Source organism: Streptopelia decaocto (genome assembly GCF_964273445.1).
Source record: "Streptopelia decaocto genome assembly, chromosome: 1".
Lineage (NCBI taxonomy): Eukaryota > Metazoa > Chordata > Aves > Columbiformes > Columbidae > Streptopelia > Streptopelia decaocto.
The window spans coordinates 208,025,842-208,039,750 of record NC_138663.1 but is presented as its reverse complement, the minus strand read 5'-3'; the positions used below and the strand labels follow the sequence as shown (position 1 = coordinate 208,039,750).

The following is a 13,909-nucleotide window of genomic DNA, read 5'->3' as shown; positions in this document are numbered from 1 at the left end:
AACTGCCCTGAGGTCAGTGATGTGACTCCCAAATTTCACTGGGGGGGAATCTGTGCTAGGATGAGCACATCTGCAACCAAGATTAATTAGGAATGATCCAAACCATTACCATAAAGATAAAACTTCAGGTCTTTTGAATTAAGGGGTTTGGAGGGAAGGATGTCAGTAAATAAAGCACTTCTGTATCATTCAAAGAGGTTTAAAAAGTTATTTATTTAACATTCCAGAGATTATTGTCGTTAACTATAAGAAATCCATGTTCTGAGAAATAAAGGAAATACGATCATAATCAAATTAGCCGTTATGATTTTCAGAGTGTTTAAAACCAAGCTAACAGCCATCTCCAGTATAAAAATAAACTTTTGAATACTAAGATTTTGAAAACATGATGTTGGACCCAACTCATGTTCTGCGGAGGAGAATTTGCACTGAGGTCCCAGGCCATTGCTTCGGCAGCGCTTCCTTCCCATCAAATCACAGTGAGTTTTCCCCGTTTTTCCAGAAGTTATATATTTAGAAATAATATCATAATAATAATGGGTGTCACAAGAAAAAGATGGAAATAGTGTGGCGTGTGAGAGGAGCGAGTGTCCTTAGGTTATAAACTCCTCAGACCAGCAATGGCATTTTTGCCTTTTGTTGGCCCTGGACCATAGCTGAGGTTCAATGTTTTTCCTTCAGAATAAATAATAAATAATGCTAATAAATACATTGGCCAGAGAGTAGGCTGTCTACTGGAGTAACAAGCATGGGGCTTTGAAACAGTTCTTTTTAACCTCGGTTCTGGTGTGGGAAGCAGTGAGAAGAGCTTTTGCTTTTGCATTGAGGATCCAAATTAAAGTTGAGCATGTGCTAATGCAGCTGTCAGCAATTCCATCGGGAATTGTGCATATGTGACCTGTTCCCATTTGCACTGAGAGACCAACTCCATGTGTCCCTGAGACATATGTGAGATTGTAAAGTTCTCTTAGGTTGAGCAAGGCTTCCTGGGCCTTCAGATCTGGGTCTCTGAACTTACCTAATAGAAACACTGAGAGAGCAAAATTCCTCCTTTTCCTGATACCTTTTAAATTGTATAGTTATCCCCTGAAGCCCAACAAAATGGTGTCTCTTAAGTGCTCATTAATTTAGCAAACGACCAAAGGAGGTCCTTTTGTTGGGCCATTCATTTCTTCTTCTGGTCATCCATAGCTTAGTCTCTGCAGCCCAAGTTAATTTGTTTTAAATAATTGCTTTCTTCCATTCCCCATCTAAGTCAGCACTTTGCTACCACCAGGTGAAGAGGAACTTGTAGAAGTAGTCGTGTGATTTGACGCGAAAACCTTTTTCAGCGACGTGGGGCTGAAAGGATATTTTGTACCCTTTGGCCTCGACATCCATTTGAATGCAGTCCAGCAGGTCAGAAATACTTGGCGCTGCCTTCCAGGGGCCAAACTTCACCACGGATTTTTTATCCATATCCAAGCTGTTCAGGGCATCCTGACACCTGGCCGCGTCCTCCTCGGTTCTGACCACGCACACGATGACACTGGACCGGCGGGATGCGACCGCTTCTGCCCTGGCGATGCGGATCATCAGTTCAATGTTCTCGCTGTAGCTGGGGACACGGGCCAGGAACTGCTTCCTCGCCACCAGCTCCCCGAAGATCTGTGGGGAGTCCTCTAGCTGCTTAATTAGAGGTTCGATGTCGTAGAATAATGCCTCCTTGTAGACGTCCTGGATGCACTGGGTGGGCACTTGGTTACTCCGCAGGTACTCCAGGATGTATTTGAAGTAGACGCCCGGTCTGTCGATGAAGAACCTGCCTTCGGAGTCAGTCCGGAGTTTGGGTTGGCCGGTGAACATCTCAGCCAGCTTGGAGCCAGGGTGTTTCTTTAACGTGCTCAGCGTCGTCGTGTACATCTCCCCACCGACATTTAACTCCACGATCGGTGACAACTGCAAGGGGACAAGAAAACACGTGCATTAGCTTTCTGGGGCTGTCAACACGGAGGCGTCAAGGAAAAGAAACAAAAGAAAAATGACTGCAGCTGGAAATCAGAATGATGGTGTGAAGAGTGGGATGAGCCTCCATCCCATGGGGGATAGATGGGAATGTCCTCCCCATTTATTGTTAAAAGCAGATGCAGGAGGAGATTTACACCAGGGGAGGTTTAAATTGGATATTAGGAAAGAATTCTTCCTGGAAAGGGTTGTCAGGTGTTGGAAGAGGCTGCCCAGGGCAGTGGTGGAATCACCATCCCTGCTGGGGTTTAAAAGGTGTTTAGATGAGATTCCTGGGGACATGGTTTAGTGCCAGGATGGAGTTAACTATTGTACTTGATGATCTTGATGGTTTCTTCCAACTGAAATTTATTCTATTCTATTCTATTCTATTCTATTCTATTCTATTCTATTCTATTCTATTCTATTCTATTCTATTCTACCCTATTCTATTCTACCCTATTCTATTCTATTCTATTCTATTCTATTCTATTCTATTCTATTCTATTCTATTCTATTCTATTCTATTCTATTCTATTCTATTCTATTCTATTCTACTCTATCCTATTCTACTCTATCCTATTCTACTCTATCCTATTCTACTCTATTCTACCCTATTCTACCCTATTCTACCCTATTCTACCCTATTCTACCCTATCCTATCCTATCCTATCCTATCCTATCCTATCCTATCCTATCCTATCCTATCCTATCCTATCCTATCCTGTCCTGTCCTGTCCTGTCCTGTCCTATCCTGCCCTGATAACCAGAGAAGAAGAGACTGGGACATCTCTAAATGGCTGAGTGCTCACCATGTCTTTGGCAATAAGGAAAGTGTCGTTTTGCCAGTGAGGAAGAGGAACAAGAATTGGATATTAGGATATTTAAATTGGATATTAGGAAAGAATTCTTCCTGGAAAGGGTTGTCAGGTGTTGGAAGAGGCTGCCCAGGGCGATGGTGGAATCACCATCCCTGGAGGGGTTTGAAAGGTGTTTAGATGAGCTTCCTGGGGACATGGTTTAGTGCCAGGATGGAGTTAACTATTGTACTTGATGATCTTGATGGTTTCTTCCAACTGAAATTATTCTATTCTATTCTATTCTATTCTATTCTATTCTATTCTATTCTATTCTATTCTATTCTATTCTATTCTATTCTATTCTATTCTATTCTATTCTATTCCATTCCATTCCATTCCATTCCATTCCATTCCATTCTATCCTATCCTATCCTATCCTATTCTACCCTATTCTACCCTATTCTACCCTACCCTATCCTATCCTATCCTATCCTATCCTATCCTATCCTATCCTATCCTATCCTATCCTATCCTATCCTATCCTATCCTATCCTATCCTGCCCTGATAACCAGAGCAGAAGAAACTGGGACATCTCTAGATGGCTGAGTGCTCACCATGTCTTTGGCAATAAGGAAAGTGTCGTTTTGCCAGTGAGGAAGAGGAACAAGAAGCCCTTGCCCAGGGAGGCTGTTGGTGACTACAGGATTTGACAGGTCCTACACAAACGTTGTCCCTCTTGGCCCCCGTCCTTCCAGCGAGAGCGATCTGTGAGCTCTCACCCTCCCCATGTACAGAGGGACAAGGACAGAGCTCAAAGCTGTGCAGCTCCATTCTTCTCACCCAGGCTGGTGTTTTCTCCTCGAAGGAAGAACTAAGAGGTCTTTGAAACTTTAGAAAATGGGCATAATTGGATTCCACCCATCTGGGATTTAATTGCAAATACTAAACCGAGGTGCAAAAATACAGCATGTCAGAGGTAGAAGACAGAAGGTGTTTATCAAAGCATTTTTAAAACGTATGATTGCTTCAGGTAGGAAGGAAAGGAAATAAATACTTCATGCAGCTGACATGGATTTAAGAAGGAAGAATGGAAAGTTTGGACTCTTGATTTGTTTTATTTCACTGTGCATTAACACCACTGTCTGGAAAGCTGGACCTGGTTTAACTTCTAATGACCTTCCTGATGTTCAGTGCTAAAGACTCTAACAGCTTCCCTTTGCCCTCAGTGATTTTTATAGTATTCAGTAGAGAACAAGGAGAGGGAAGAAAGGAGGCAGTTATTTTCCCTCCCGCCGTCACCGCTGTAATACAAGTCGCATGCCCAGCCAGGACCACACCTGCCATTGGGAAGGTGTGAGTCAATAAACAACCCTTGTTTCCAGGAGATCACCTGCTCTCTCTTGGCTCCAGCCACGCAAGGACCTGCTGCAGTGCCACAAGTCACATGCCTCAAGTGAAGCGTGTACGTAAGTGCTTTGCTGGATCCCGCAGGTACCAGCCCACGGGATGACGTGAGCTGATCTCACACCTCGCACCAAAGCGCTCCTGCTGCTTTCTCCCCTCTCCACCCTTCCTCCTACCTACTGACGTGTTTCTGTTGCTCCCCTAGTGCCACCTCTGCTTCTCCTTCATCTTATTGAGCTGAGTTGGCTGACGGAGGATTTCACAAGCACCAGAGCTGGCTAAAGGAAGGGACAAGGAACAGAAAACCTGGAGCAGGGAGAAACCTTCCCTTTAAACAGCAGCAAGTTATCAGATTTAGCAGAAATTTGCTCAAAGCCTGGGCAAGCCAGGGAAACAACAGAAGATTCAGGCCAAAGACCCAGCTGGGATTTTGCTTTGCCCTGGTGTGAGTGGCTTCATCTTGGGGACAATCACTTGCACTAGAGCCAAGGAGACAAAGATTACTCTGTCTGAGACTATCTGGTGGTTTCTACCCACTGAAGAACACAGTTCAAAGCTGTTTCTTTAATAAAACTTCTCAGTTAGGAAACTTGCTATTAGTGCAAGTGATAGCAACAGATTTCCCCAGCAGGAATCATTTGACAGGAAGGTCTCACGCTTTTGATACTTGGCTCCTTTTTCAGATGGCAGGTCAGATGTTTCATGCTGTTTGTCACTAATACCAAGGGATAACATGGTATTCATTAATACAGTAGCTCAGCAAACCTCATGTTCTCCGAACTTGATTAGTATTTTTGGCCTGGGACCGAACTCATTCCCAGCAAACTGGGAGTACTGGCACCAGCTAATTCCCAGCTCTGTAATCAGCCAGTGAGGTGACACTTGGGAAGTCATTTCACCTCTCTGTGCCCCAGTTTATTAATCTGCCAAACAGTTACTTCCTTTGGGAAGCATTTTGCAATCTGCACCTGGAAAGTGCAACACAAGAGATGGGATTTTTTAAAGACAGGTCTGGGGGAGAGGCTGTACAGCTACAACAGAGAATGAGGAGAGCAAAAGGAAGAGTCATCTGATCCCATCACTGATTTCTGCCTAGTAATACGCTGCTTTTCTTGAGATTGCCGTTAATTTTCCTTAGAGCTAGAAAAACTACTGCTCCCAGCTGATGATTGTGCACATCTACAACACAGGGCAGCTTTTGCATCTTTAAAGTCTCTAAGAACTATTGAAAATCCCCAAAAGTCACAACAGGCTTTTCAGTTAGGGATCTGACAAATCAAAGTTCACAGCGAATTAATTCCACCTCTTGTGAAAGGAGCAGAACCGCTCTGGTTATTTGTTGTTGCCAGATCCTGTACAGCTGTGAGGGACATGGCCCTTCTGCAAACAAACGGGTGCAAACAGGCTGGAGTCAAGCAAACCTTTTCACCGAGTGTCCTCTTCTTGGTCACATACCTGGCAAGTCCTGGTGTCTTCAAAATAGCAGATGGGAGGAAAAAAACCCTCTAAAGCAGCCCAAAGGGGATGCTGTGATCCCACACGGTGGCCCCGAGCGCGTCCCTTACCGTGTGCAGGACACCGGTGACCTGCTTCCCGAGGGGCTTGTGCTCCGACGAAATGCTCATCTCCCCTGGGAGGTGTGGAAAACCCGCTGCTCTGTGCTCTGGTCGTTCCCCACACGTAGGATGGTTCCTTGCCGCGCTCCAGTCCCCTTTCACTTGTCTTACTTTTCAGTGGGTCAGGTTTATTCCAGCCTCCCAGCCCAGTGCTGCCCCAGTGGCTCCAGTTTGCTCCCAGCGCCGCTCCGGTCACAGGTATCGGGAGAGGGGAGGGAACAGCCTGGAAACGGAAGCGTTTGCTCATTAGTTTTCTGGCAGGGTGGACTCGGGCTGGCTGCCAGCACACACCTCCTGTAATATTATCTGTGCGGTGACTAAGAGCCAAATAATCCTTTCAAAGGACGCCCCGTGCCCAGAGCGCCTCCGAGGAGCCCCGCAATTCCTCCACCTCGTGAACCGGTTGTATCGAAACCAGCAAACATTTTCACAGCTTTTTGGCCTCCGTGTGCTGCTGATTTAAAGGCTTTTTCCCAAACCATCTCATTGATCCCATTTGTCATACCCATCAATGCCAGATCAGGATATCTACAATCTGTCCAAGGTGGTGGCATTTTCTTCCTTGCCAAAACAATCTCCGGGCATTGAGTAATTTCTATAAGGTAAATAAAACCAAACCTGAGTCTCTGCTGGAACTATTATTTTCAGTTGGTCATAAATATTTGATTAATATCTTTGCATGACAGTGTTTTCTGATATCCTGTATCCACCACATATCAAAAGCGGAAAGCACCAGAAATTTAGTGGGAGTGGGACTATTTATTGCAGAATTTAAACACTCACAAGGACATGTGTGTTCAGAACATGCCTCTCCTCTACCATCCTTGCCTTACTCTCTTTCATTTCAAGCTGCTTCCTGATACCAGCAACCAAAGGGAAAATCTCAGACAAACATAATGCTTCCTAAAAATCTTCCTCGGTGAGATTTTAATGATGAAAAGATAACAGCATAGTATATAAGGAAACCATTTGCACAAGATCTGCATTGTGCTCATGGAAACCAGCTTTGCTGGTTTTGCATCCTGCAGGGATTTTGCTGGATCTGTGTCTTTCCAGAATAGAGCATTGATCTGACCAGAGGCTTAAGGCATGGGAAAAAAAAGAGAAAAGTTATAATTTGCACCAGTTAACTCACCTTGAGAATAAATCTGGTCCTTACGCAAGGGTCCATCAAAGCTGGACTCAGATTCTTTGGAGTGTTTTGTGCATTTGGATGAACCTCTCATTGAACCCAACATATATTGCTTCTGCTGCCCTGAACCATCCTGAGGGAACCTCACAGGGTTATCTCACAGAATCACAGAATGTCAGGGATTGGAAGGGACCTCAAAAGCTCATCCAGTGCAATCCCCCCATGGAGCAGGAACACCCAGATGAGGTTACACAGGAAGGTGTCCAGGCGGGTTGGAATGTCTGCAAAGAAGGAGACTCCACAACCTCCCTGGGCAGCCTGGGCCAGGCTCTGGCACCCTCATTGAGAAGAAGTTTCTTCTCACATTTAAGTGGAACCTTTTGCGTTCCAGTTTGAACCCATTACCCCTTGTCCTATCATTGGTTGTCACCGAGAAGAGCCTGGCTCCATCCTCCTGACACTCACCCTTCATTTATTTATAAACATTAATGAGGTCACCCCTCAGTCTCCTCTTCTCCAGCTCCAGAGCCCCAGCTCCCTCAGCCTTTCCTCACACGGGAGATGCTCCACTCCCTTCAGCATCTTTGTTGCCCTGCGCTGGACTCTCTCCAGCAGTTCCCTGTCCTGCTGGAACTCTGCTGCTTTGAGTTTTCCCTTTGCCAGACCAGAAGAATTAATAGCGATGGATGCAGTAGTGAGGACTGCATGGGAGCCTGGGTTTTGTAACTTGTAATAAACTTTAAAAAAATCAGTGCTTATTGGAAAACAGGGAGAGCTGGAAGATCTGTGTGTTCTGAGCCTTTGATTCCTGCAGATACCAATCTTTGGGCTGGCTTACCCAGGTGCTTCAGAAAATATCCTGGATATAACTGACAGAAGTGGAGTTCAGACTCGTTCTATGCGAGACATCTTTGATGCTGGAGGTGATAACAGAACTGGATAGACAAGCAGATCATCACCTCTCTCCTCCCACAAGCTTTTCGCTGGGGAAGGGTGAAGAGCAGTAGAAGGGGTGACTTTGTCCAAAAGCTCATCTGGAAGGTTTCCCCAAACCAGAATCAAGGGTGGCTGATGGGACTTGAGGCCAAACTCTCAAGGCCACAATGTAGATCTTTACCACTTTGGCAAAAGGAACAGTTGTCAGCTGATGCCTGCAGTTCTTTTCTACCGCTAGGCCAACCGGTCCTTCAGTCTCATGAACATACGCTCTGGCTCCCTCACTCTTTTACTCCTTTTTTATATCTTAGCCACTTTTGCTGGCACATTATGGGACAAAGAGTCTGTCTGAAAGCCTGTGAAATGTTTTCACTGGATGTCACCATGTATGTGAAAAGCCTGATTGTTATTTCTGCTTCTTCAGGGACTTTTTAATCCCACCAACTGCACGACTTGCTTTAAGATGACATCTTTCAGTCCTGCTATACAAATTACTCCCAGTTGGATTTTTTTTCCCCTTTTCAATAAGGACTTGAGTTAAACTGACAAATTCATCGGATCTCTACAAAGACCTTAGGAAGAACTTCTCGCAGCCCAAGCCATTGGCATATCGCTGCCTGCCCGTGGGGGTTTGGTGGCTCTTTTTAGGTGGTCACACCAGAGGTGGCATCCTGGGTTACGAGGACCACACATCTGCCCTGTTTGGTGTCACAGCTTTGCTGGGCAGACATCCAACGCTGCATCAAAGCCCTCTGTGCCTGCACAAAGTGGAAACAGTCGCTCTTGCAGTGTGTCACTCCTCCTTTTACCCCACGGTCAAAGCCATGTCGAGGAAACCAACAGGTGGAGGAGAAGCCCATGAAAGGCAAAAATGGGACAAGGGTTTTTAAATAAGGATGGAGGAGGCAGCTCCAACAAGGCTCCCAGCTGTCCATGCTGCTGGTAACAGCTACTTGGGGTTGGTTTGAATTTCATTCTTCCCTTGAAAAGGAAGTAAAAAGTCAAGACCATGAAAGTCTCCATAGCCTTGGGCAACCAGGGTCCTGGGATTCCTACAACCAGCAGCTCCATTGTAGCTGCTGCTCCACACCCCCTGGTGAGGAGTCACCACTGTGCTGTTCTGGGGACATTAGCTGAATTTCTACCTTTGGGGAATGGGATTTGATGTGTATCAAGCCAGAATTTCCACTCAGGATCTCTGTTGGGCTTTATGTTTGTTACCACTTGGCCTAAATCCCTGAAATCCTCCATCCTTTGGGCCTTTTAAAGCTGTCTCAGATGCACCGATGGTCTGTTTGGGATCCACCTGCTTGCTGTCGAGCAGAGAAAGAGACATCTGGGGATTTCTGTGGAGGAGATCAAGCAGGATCAGCAAGGTCCTGTCCTTGAAGAGGAGGCTGCTGAGACCTATCGGAGAGACCAGCTGCCCAAATGGGTCACAGAACCATGAGGAGGACAAAGAAGAAGAACCAGTTAGATGTTCTCCATTCCTCTCCCTGCTCCTTGCACAGAGTTATACTTCAACCCTCCTACCTATTCTTCTCAGGGTGGCCGCTGACTCTGACATTTCTTTTGGAGATACTTCGAAAGTAGATTTCCCTCTGCACAGGTCTGTTGTTGTTGTTTTTTGTTTTCAGTGGAAGAGGATATTTCCAAGACTGCAAGCTCTTTCAGGCAGGGAACATCCTTTCACTGTCTTTGCATGAAAGAATTAACTTGTGACTGGACCTTGTACGAGCAACCACAATATGAATCAGAAGAATAATCATACTAATGCTGAGAACTTTGTGACTGCCAAAGAGTGGATAACTTGACAATGGTTTTATGGGGAATAAATATGTGGGCTTTGAAAATCATATAAATATGTACATAACAATAAACTGAAGCATCTCTGTGCTGGTACATACATAACTTTGGAAAATAGTATTATTCATAAAAGTTTTTTTAGCAGATTTATTTCCTAACACATTGGATTGGCAGCTTCTGTTTAAAATAATTAGGCCAACAACATTCTGATTTGGGGTTTGTGCCCTACTACAAGTAAATACACTAAATCCAAGGGGAAAAAAATGAATTACATTTTTAAGACAGGAAGAGAATTGTGAAGTTCAGATGTGGAGAAGCAGCTTGGAGCAGTCTGTCTTTCTCTTCTTGTTCCCTCTTTTCCAGTGTATCAAGCTTCTTGAGATTAAGCCTTTTTGCTCTGGACCATTTTCCTGGAGTGTGGAGGTGACAATCCACAGCTGATCTGGGAGTGGTGATAAACTGGTAGAAGGGACACCTACAGAAGCTGATTCCCAGGACCCATCTGCATCTCAGTGGAGGAGATTCCTGTGGAAAGCAAAGAGGAGAGACAACAAAGCTGGTGTAGCTCCTCGGAACTCCGGGACAGGAGTTGGATTCAATGGTCTTTGTGGGTCTCTTCCAACTCAGGACATTCTTCTTCCCCTCTACTCTGCCCTGGTGAGACCACATCTGGAATGTTGTGTCCAGTTGTGGCCCCTCAGTTCCAGCAGGACAGGGAACTGCTGGAGAGAGTCCAGCGCAGGGCAACAAAGATGCAGAAGGGAGTGGAGCATCTCCCGTCTGAGGAAAGAAAGGCTGAGGGAGCTGGGGCTCTGGAGCTGGAGAAGAGGAGACTGAGGGGTGACCTCATTAATGTTTATAAATAAATGAAGGGTGAGTGTCAGGAGGATGGAGCCAGGCTCTTCTCGGTGACAACCAATGATAGGACAAGAGGTAATGGGTTCAAACTGGAACACAAAAGGTTCCACTTAAATTTGAGAAGAAACTTCTTCATGGTGAGGGTGCCAGAGCCTGGCCCAGGCTGCCCAGGGAGGTTGTGGAGTCTCCTTCTCTGCAGACATTCCAACCCGCCTGGACACCTTCCTGTGTAACCTCATCTGGGTGTTCCTGCTCCATGGGGGGATTGCACTGGATGAGCTTTCCAGGTCCCTTCCAATCCCTGACATTCTGTGATTCTAGGATTCTGTGATTCTATTATTCTATTCTATTATTCTAAGCCAAGTGTCTTCCAAAGGTCACAGGAAAACCAGATTTTGTTTTTGTCTTTTGAAACACATATGCTAACTCCTAAAAACTGCCAGATTCTTCTGGTGACGTGTGGCCAGCCTGCACAATTTGTGTAGATTCTGCTGAAAAGCAAAACCACCAGCAGTTTGCTTGAGTTCTGCTCAGGAATTGCAGTGGTGCAGCTGGGCTGCTGGCTTTGCAGTCCGGGAGCCACTCCTAAACCAAACAGCCACGCGCTGCGCAAACACCATCGTCATTTCTACCCGTGGCCTTCCAGCCGTTCCTGAGCTCCACCCAGCTTTGTGGACCTCAGGAGTGCATCACTGGTGGCTTGCATCAAGATCTGAGCTGGCTTTGGAAAGGCCCTGGGACACCATCAAAAGCCAAGGGAGCAAAATACCTCCTGGCCAAGCAAGTGCACGTGCCATCCTCAGGAAACGGACTCAACCACTCATGTTGCCATCGGTTAAAACAGCCCAGCAGGCCCATTAGTGTCCACATTCCTGAGAAATCACATTATTCTCCTGATCCTCATGCCCATCGACTTCTTTCCCACGTTTGTATCACGTTCAGCTTAGGTTGTAGGCTTTCCTGGAACATGAAGCCAATACAACATCGCTCTGTTCTTGCCCGTCTTTGTCTCCTCATGTGGTTTCCCTTCCTAAGCTCTCACCCAACTCTTGATGTGCCACATGGAGAGTGTGGGGCAGAGCTGAATGTATGGGTGCCACTATTCCCAGGCCCTTGTCACACAACAGTCAAGGTGTTGCCACAGGCCCATTCATCTGGTCACTCCCTCTTGAGGGACATAACTTGTCTACAGTCCAAGTTCAGGCTGATGCTGTCTATTTAGCGAGAAAGAAAAAAGGACAATCTGCAGAAAAGAGGATCATTCCAATGTAATCTATGAAGGTTGGAAGACCAGCCAGTGGGTTTGTGCCTGGTCTTGCTGCTGAGACTACAGCCTGCGTATCCCAAGCTGATGGTGGGAGAGGAAAGGCTGGGCTTCTCATGGATAACCAACGCTGGGATATAGACACACAGAAATTAAAGGAGAAAGAGAAGACAGGCCTTGGCGGTGTATCTCCGGGAACACGTGAAACCAAGGCGTCAATCAAGAAGAAATTCTTGGGAATCTACTGTGGAAATAAGCTGCTGGGGAGCTAGAGGAAGGGTCAACACTTCCAAGGCTCCTGTTGGGTGTCAGTGACAGATATCCCTGACCCCTGGTGAGAAGCTCCTGCCAAAGGGTGTGTGATTTCAGGGGTATTTTTTCCAGCACCTCCTCCCTCCACTTGGGCCATTGTTGCAGCTAGATGGTTTTTACATTTTTATGGTTACCCTTATTTGTCCCTTGGGCAATGCGGGGCTGTTCAGGCAGTGTCTCTCTCTAAGAAACCCTGGGGCAAGAGGATGAAGCAAACAAGAAATTGTCCTTGCTCCACACATCGTGCCTTCCCCTTAAGTCAGTGCTCTGAATGAGCAAAGAGAAGGGGAACCTGAGGACCAGACTGGCAAAAGGTTGACCAGGATCATGCAAGGAGCAAACCTCTACCTGGACACGGGATGATCCTGCTTGTCAAGGAAAATGTATGACCCTGAGGAATTACATGGGGCATCAGGTGTCCTCAGACCACTGCTGGGTTCCTTCTGTGCATGGACTCTAGGACAGTCGGTGCTTCTGCAGAGATTTAAACATGATTGATTTTGAGGGAGCATCTGTCATTGCTGAGGCCATCAGGGCAGGGGGTGTGGTGGGAGGATGCTTTGAAGCCCCAGTGCATTTCATTGTTAAATTGTGAAATAAGTTTTCTCTTTTGGTTTCTGTGCCATTAGAGTTTCACTAAAATAAAAACAAGGGATGGAGTTCCCGTATTTTTTTTTTGCCTTTCTACAGCGCTGTGGAGCTTCAAAGTGCTGCTGAGCAATCAGGGCATTAACAGGAACAGGAACCCCTGACCAGGACATGGAGCTGCTCCAAGTAATGGGAAGAAACAGGGGAACCATCTGCAGAACATTTGCTCCTTTTAGCCTGAGACTTTTAGAGCTGATGAGTCTCTAATTTCAGCCTGAAGGATGTTACTTCACTCTTGTGATGTGGCAGATTCAGAGAACATGTGCAGAAACACGTGCAACAGAACTGGAGCCGGCAGCCCAGGTCATGGTTGCAATCCTCTCACAACAAATGCTCAGAGATCTCCAGTTTCTTTAATCAAAACTGCAAAGCTGATGGAGGACCAGTGTTTGTTAAGCAAAAGCAGCACTGTTTCAACAGTTGGATTTGTTTTAAAACGTCCTGAAGAGGCAAGGGGACACCTCCCTCCAGTGCCCAGCTCAGTAGGACTTCCCAAGTGGTGTGTCTGGGAAGGATGGAGTGGCCTGAAGGTGAGACCCAGCCTGTGCTGAAGGCTCCAACCCCCCTGCCCACCTACCCAGCGAGGACTTTGCCCTTTCTCTCCCCGCAGCTCACAGGGAATGAAGGTGAGCGAAGCCTTTCCTTCCTGCTCCCCCAGCTGAGCATCCCCAACTGCCCCCCTGCCCTGGCTCTGGAAGGTGCCACAGCCAAGTGGGAAGGAGGCAGAATTGCCCCCCAGAATTGCTGGGACTGGCTGGGGTTGTGGCAGGTTGTCCCCAGGGCTGTGTGTGGTGGAGATGGTGCTTTGTCCGAAGTGCTGGATGAGTGTGGGTCAAGAGAAGGGGTGGACAGGTACTGATGGGGTGGGGGAGATGAGAAGTTGAGGGTTCACGGGGGGAGGGGATGCTGGGGAAGGAAGGTCATAGAATCATAGAACAGTTCGGGTTGGGGGACCTTCAAAGCTCATCCAGTGCCACCCCTGCCATGAGCAGGGACATCTTCACCAGCTCAGGTTGCTCAGAGCCCCGTCCAGCCTGGCCTGGGATGTCTCCAGGGATGGTTCATCCACCACTTCTCTGGCCAACCTGGGACAGTGTTTCACCACCGTCATCCTAAAACATTTCCTCCTCATGTCTCACCTGTATCTCC

The 13,909-nt window shown here is 46.7% G+C and overlaps 1 protein-coding gene across 1 annotated transcript; it reads right to left on the bottom strand.

The window, feature by feature from the left end:
• Nucleotides 1-514: 514 nt before the first annotated feature.
• KCTD14 (potassium channel tetramerization domain containing 14) lies at nucleotides 515-5,961 on the bottom strand. The gene is made up of 2 exons (XM_082061592.1): nucleotides 5,754-5,961; nucleotides 515-1,938 (listed from the first exon to the last, which is right to left on the bottom strand). The coding sequence occupies exons 1-2, from the start codon at nucleotides 5,811-5,813 to the stop codon at nucleotides 1,267-1,269; spliced, it is 732 nt and encodes a 243-aa protein (XP_081917718.1). The 5' UTR covers nucleotides 5,814-5,961; the 3' UTR covers nucleotides 515-1,266.
• Between the last annotated feature and the right edge of the window lie 7,948 nt (nucleotides 5,962-13,909).

What these genes read in the sequence shown, in the direction of transcription:
- KCTD14 (XM_082061592.1), bottom strand. Translation starts at nt 5,813, where the DNA reads ATGAGCATTTCGTCGGAGCACAAGCCCCTCGGGAAGCAGGTCACCGGT. An exon ending in TCACCGGTGTCCTGCACACG is followed by an intron (nt 1,939 to 5,753) that starts GTAAGGGACGCG and finishes GTCCCCTTGCAG; the next exon opens with TTGTCACCGATCGTGGAGTT.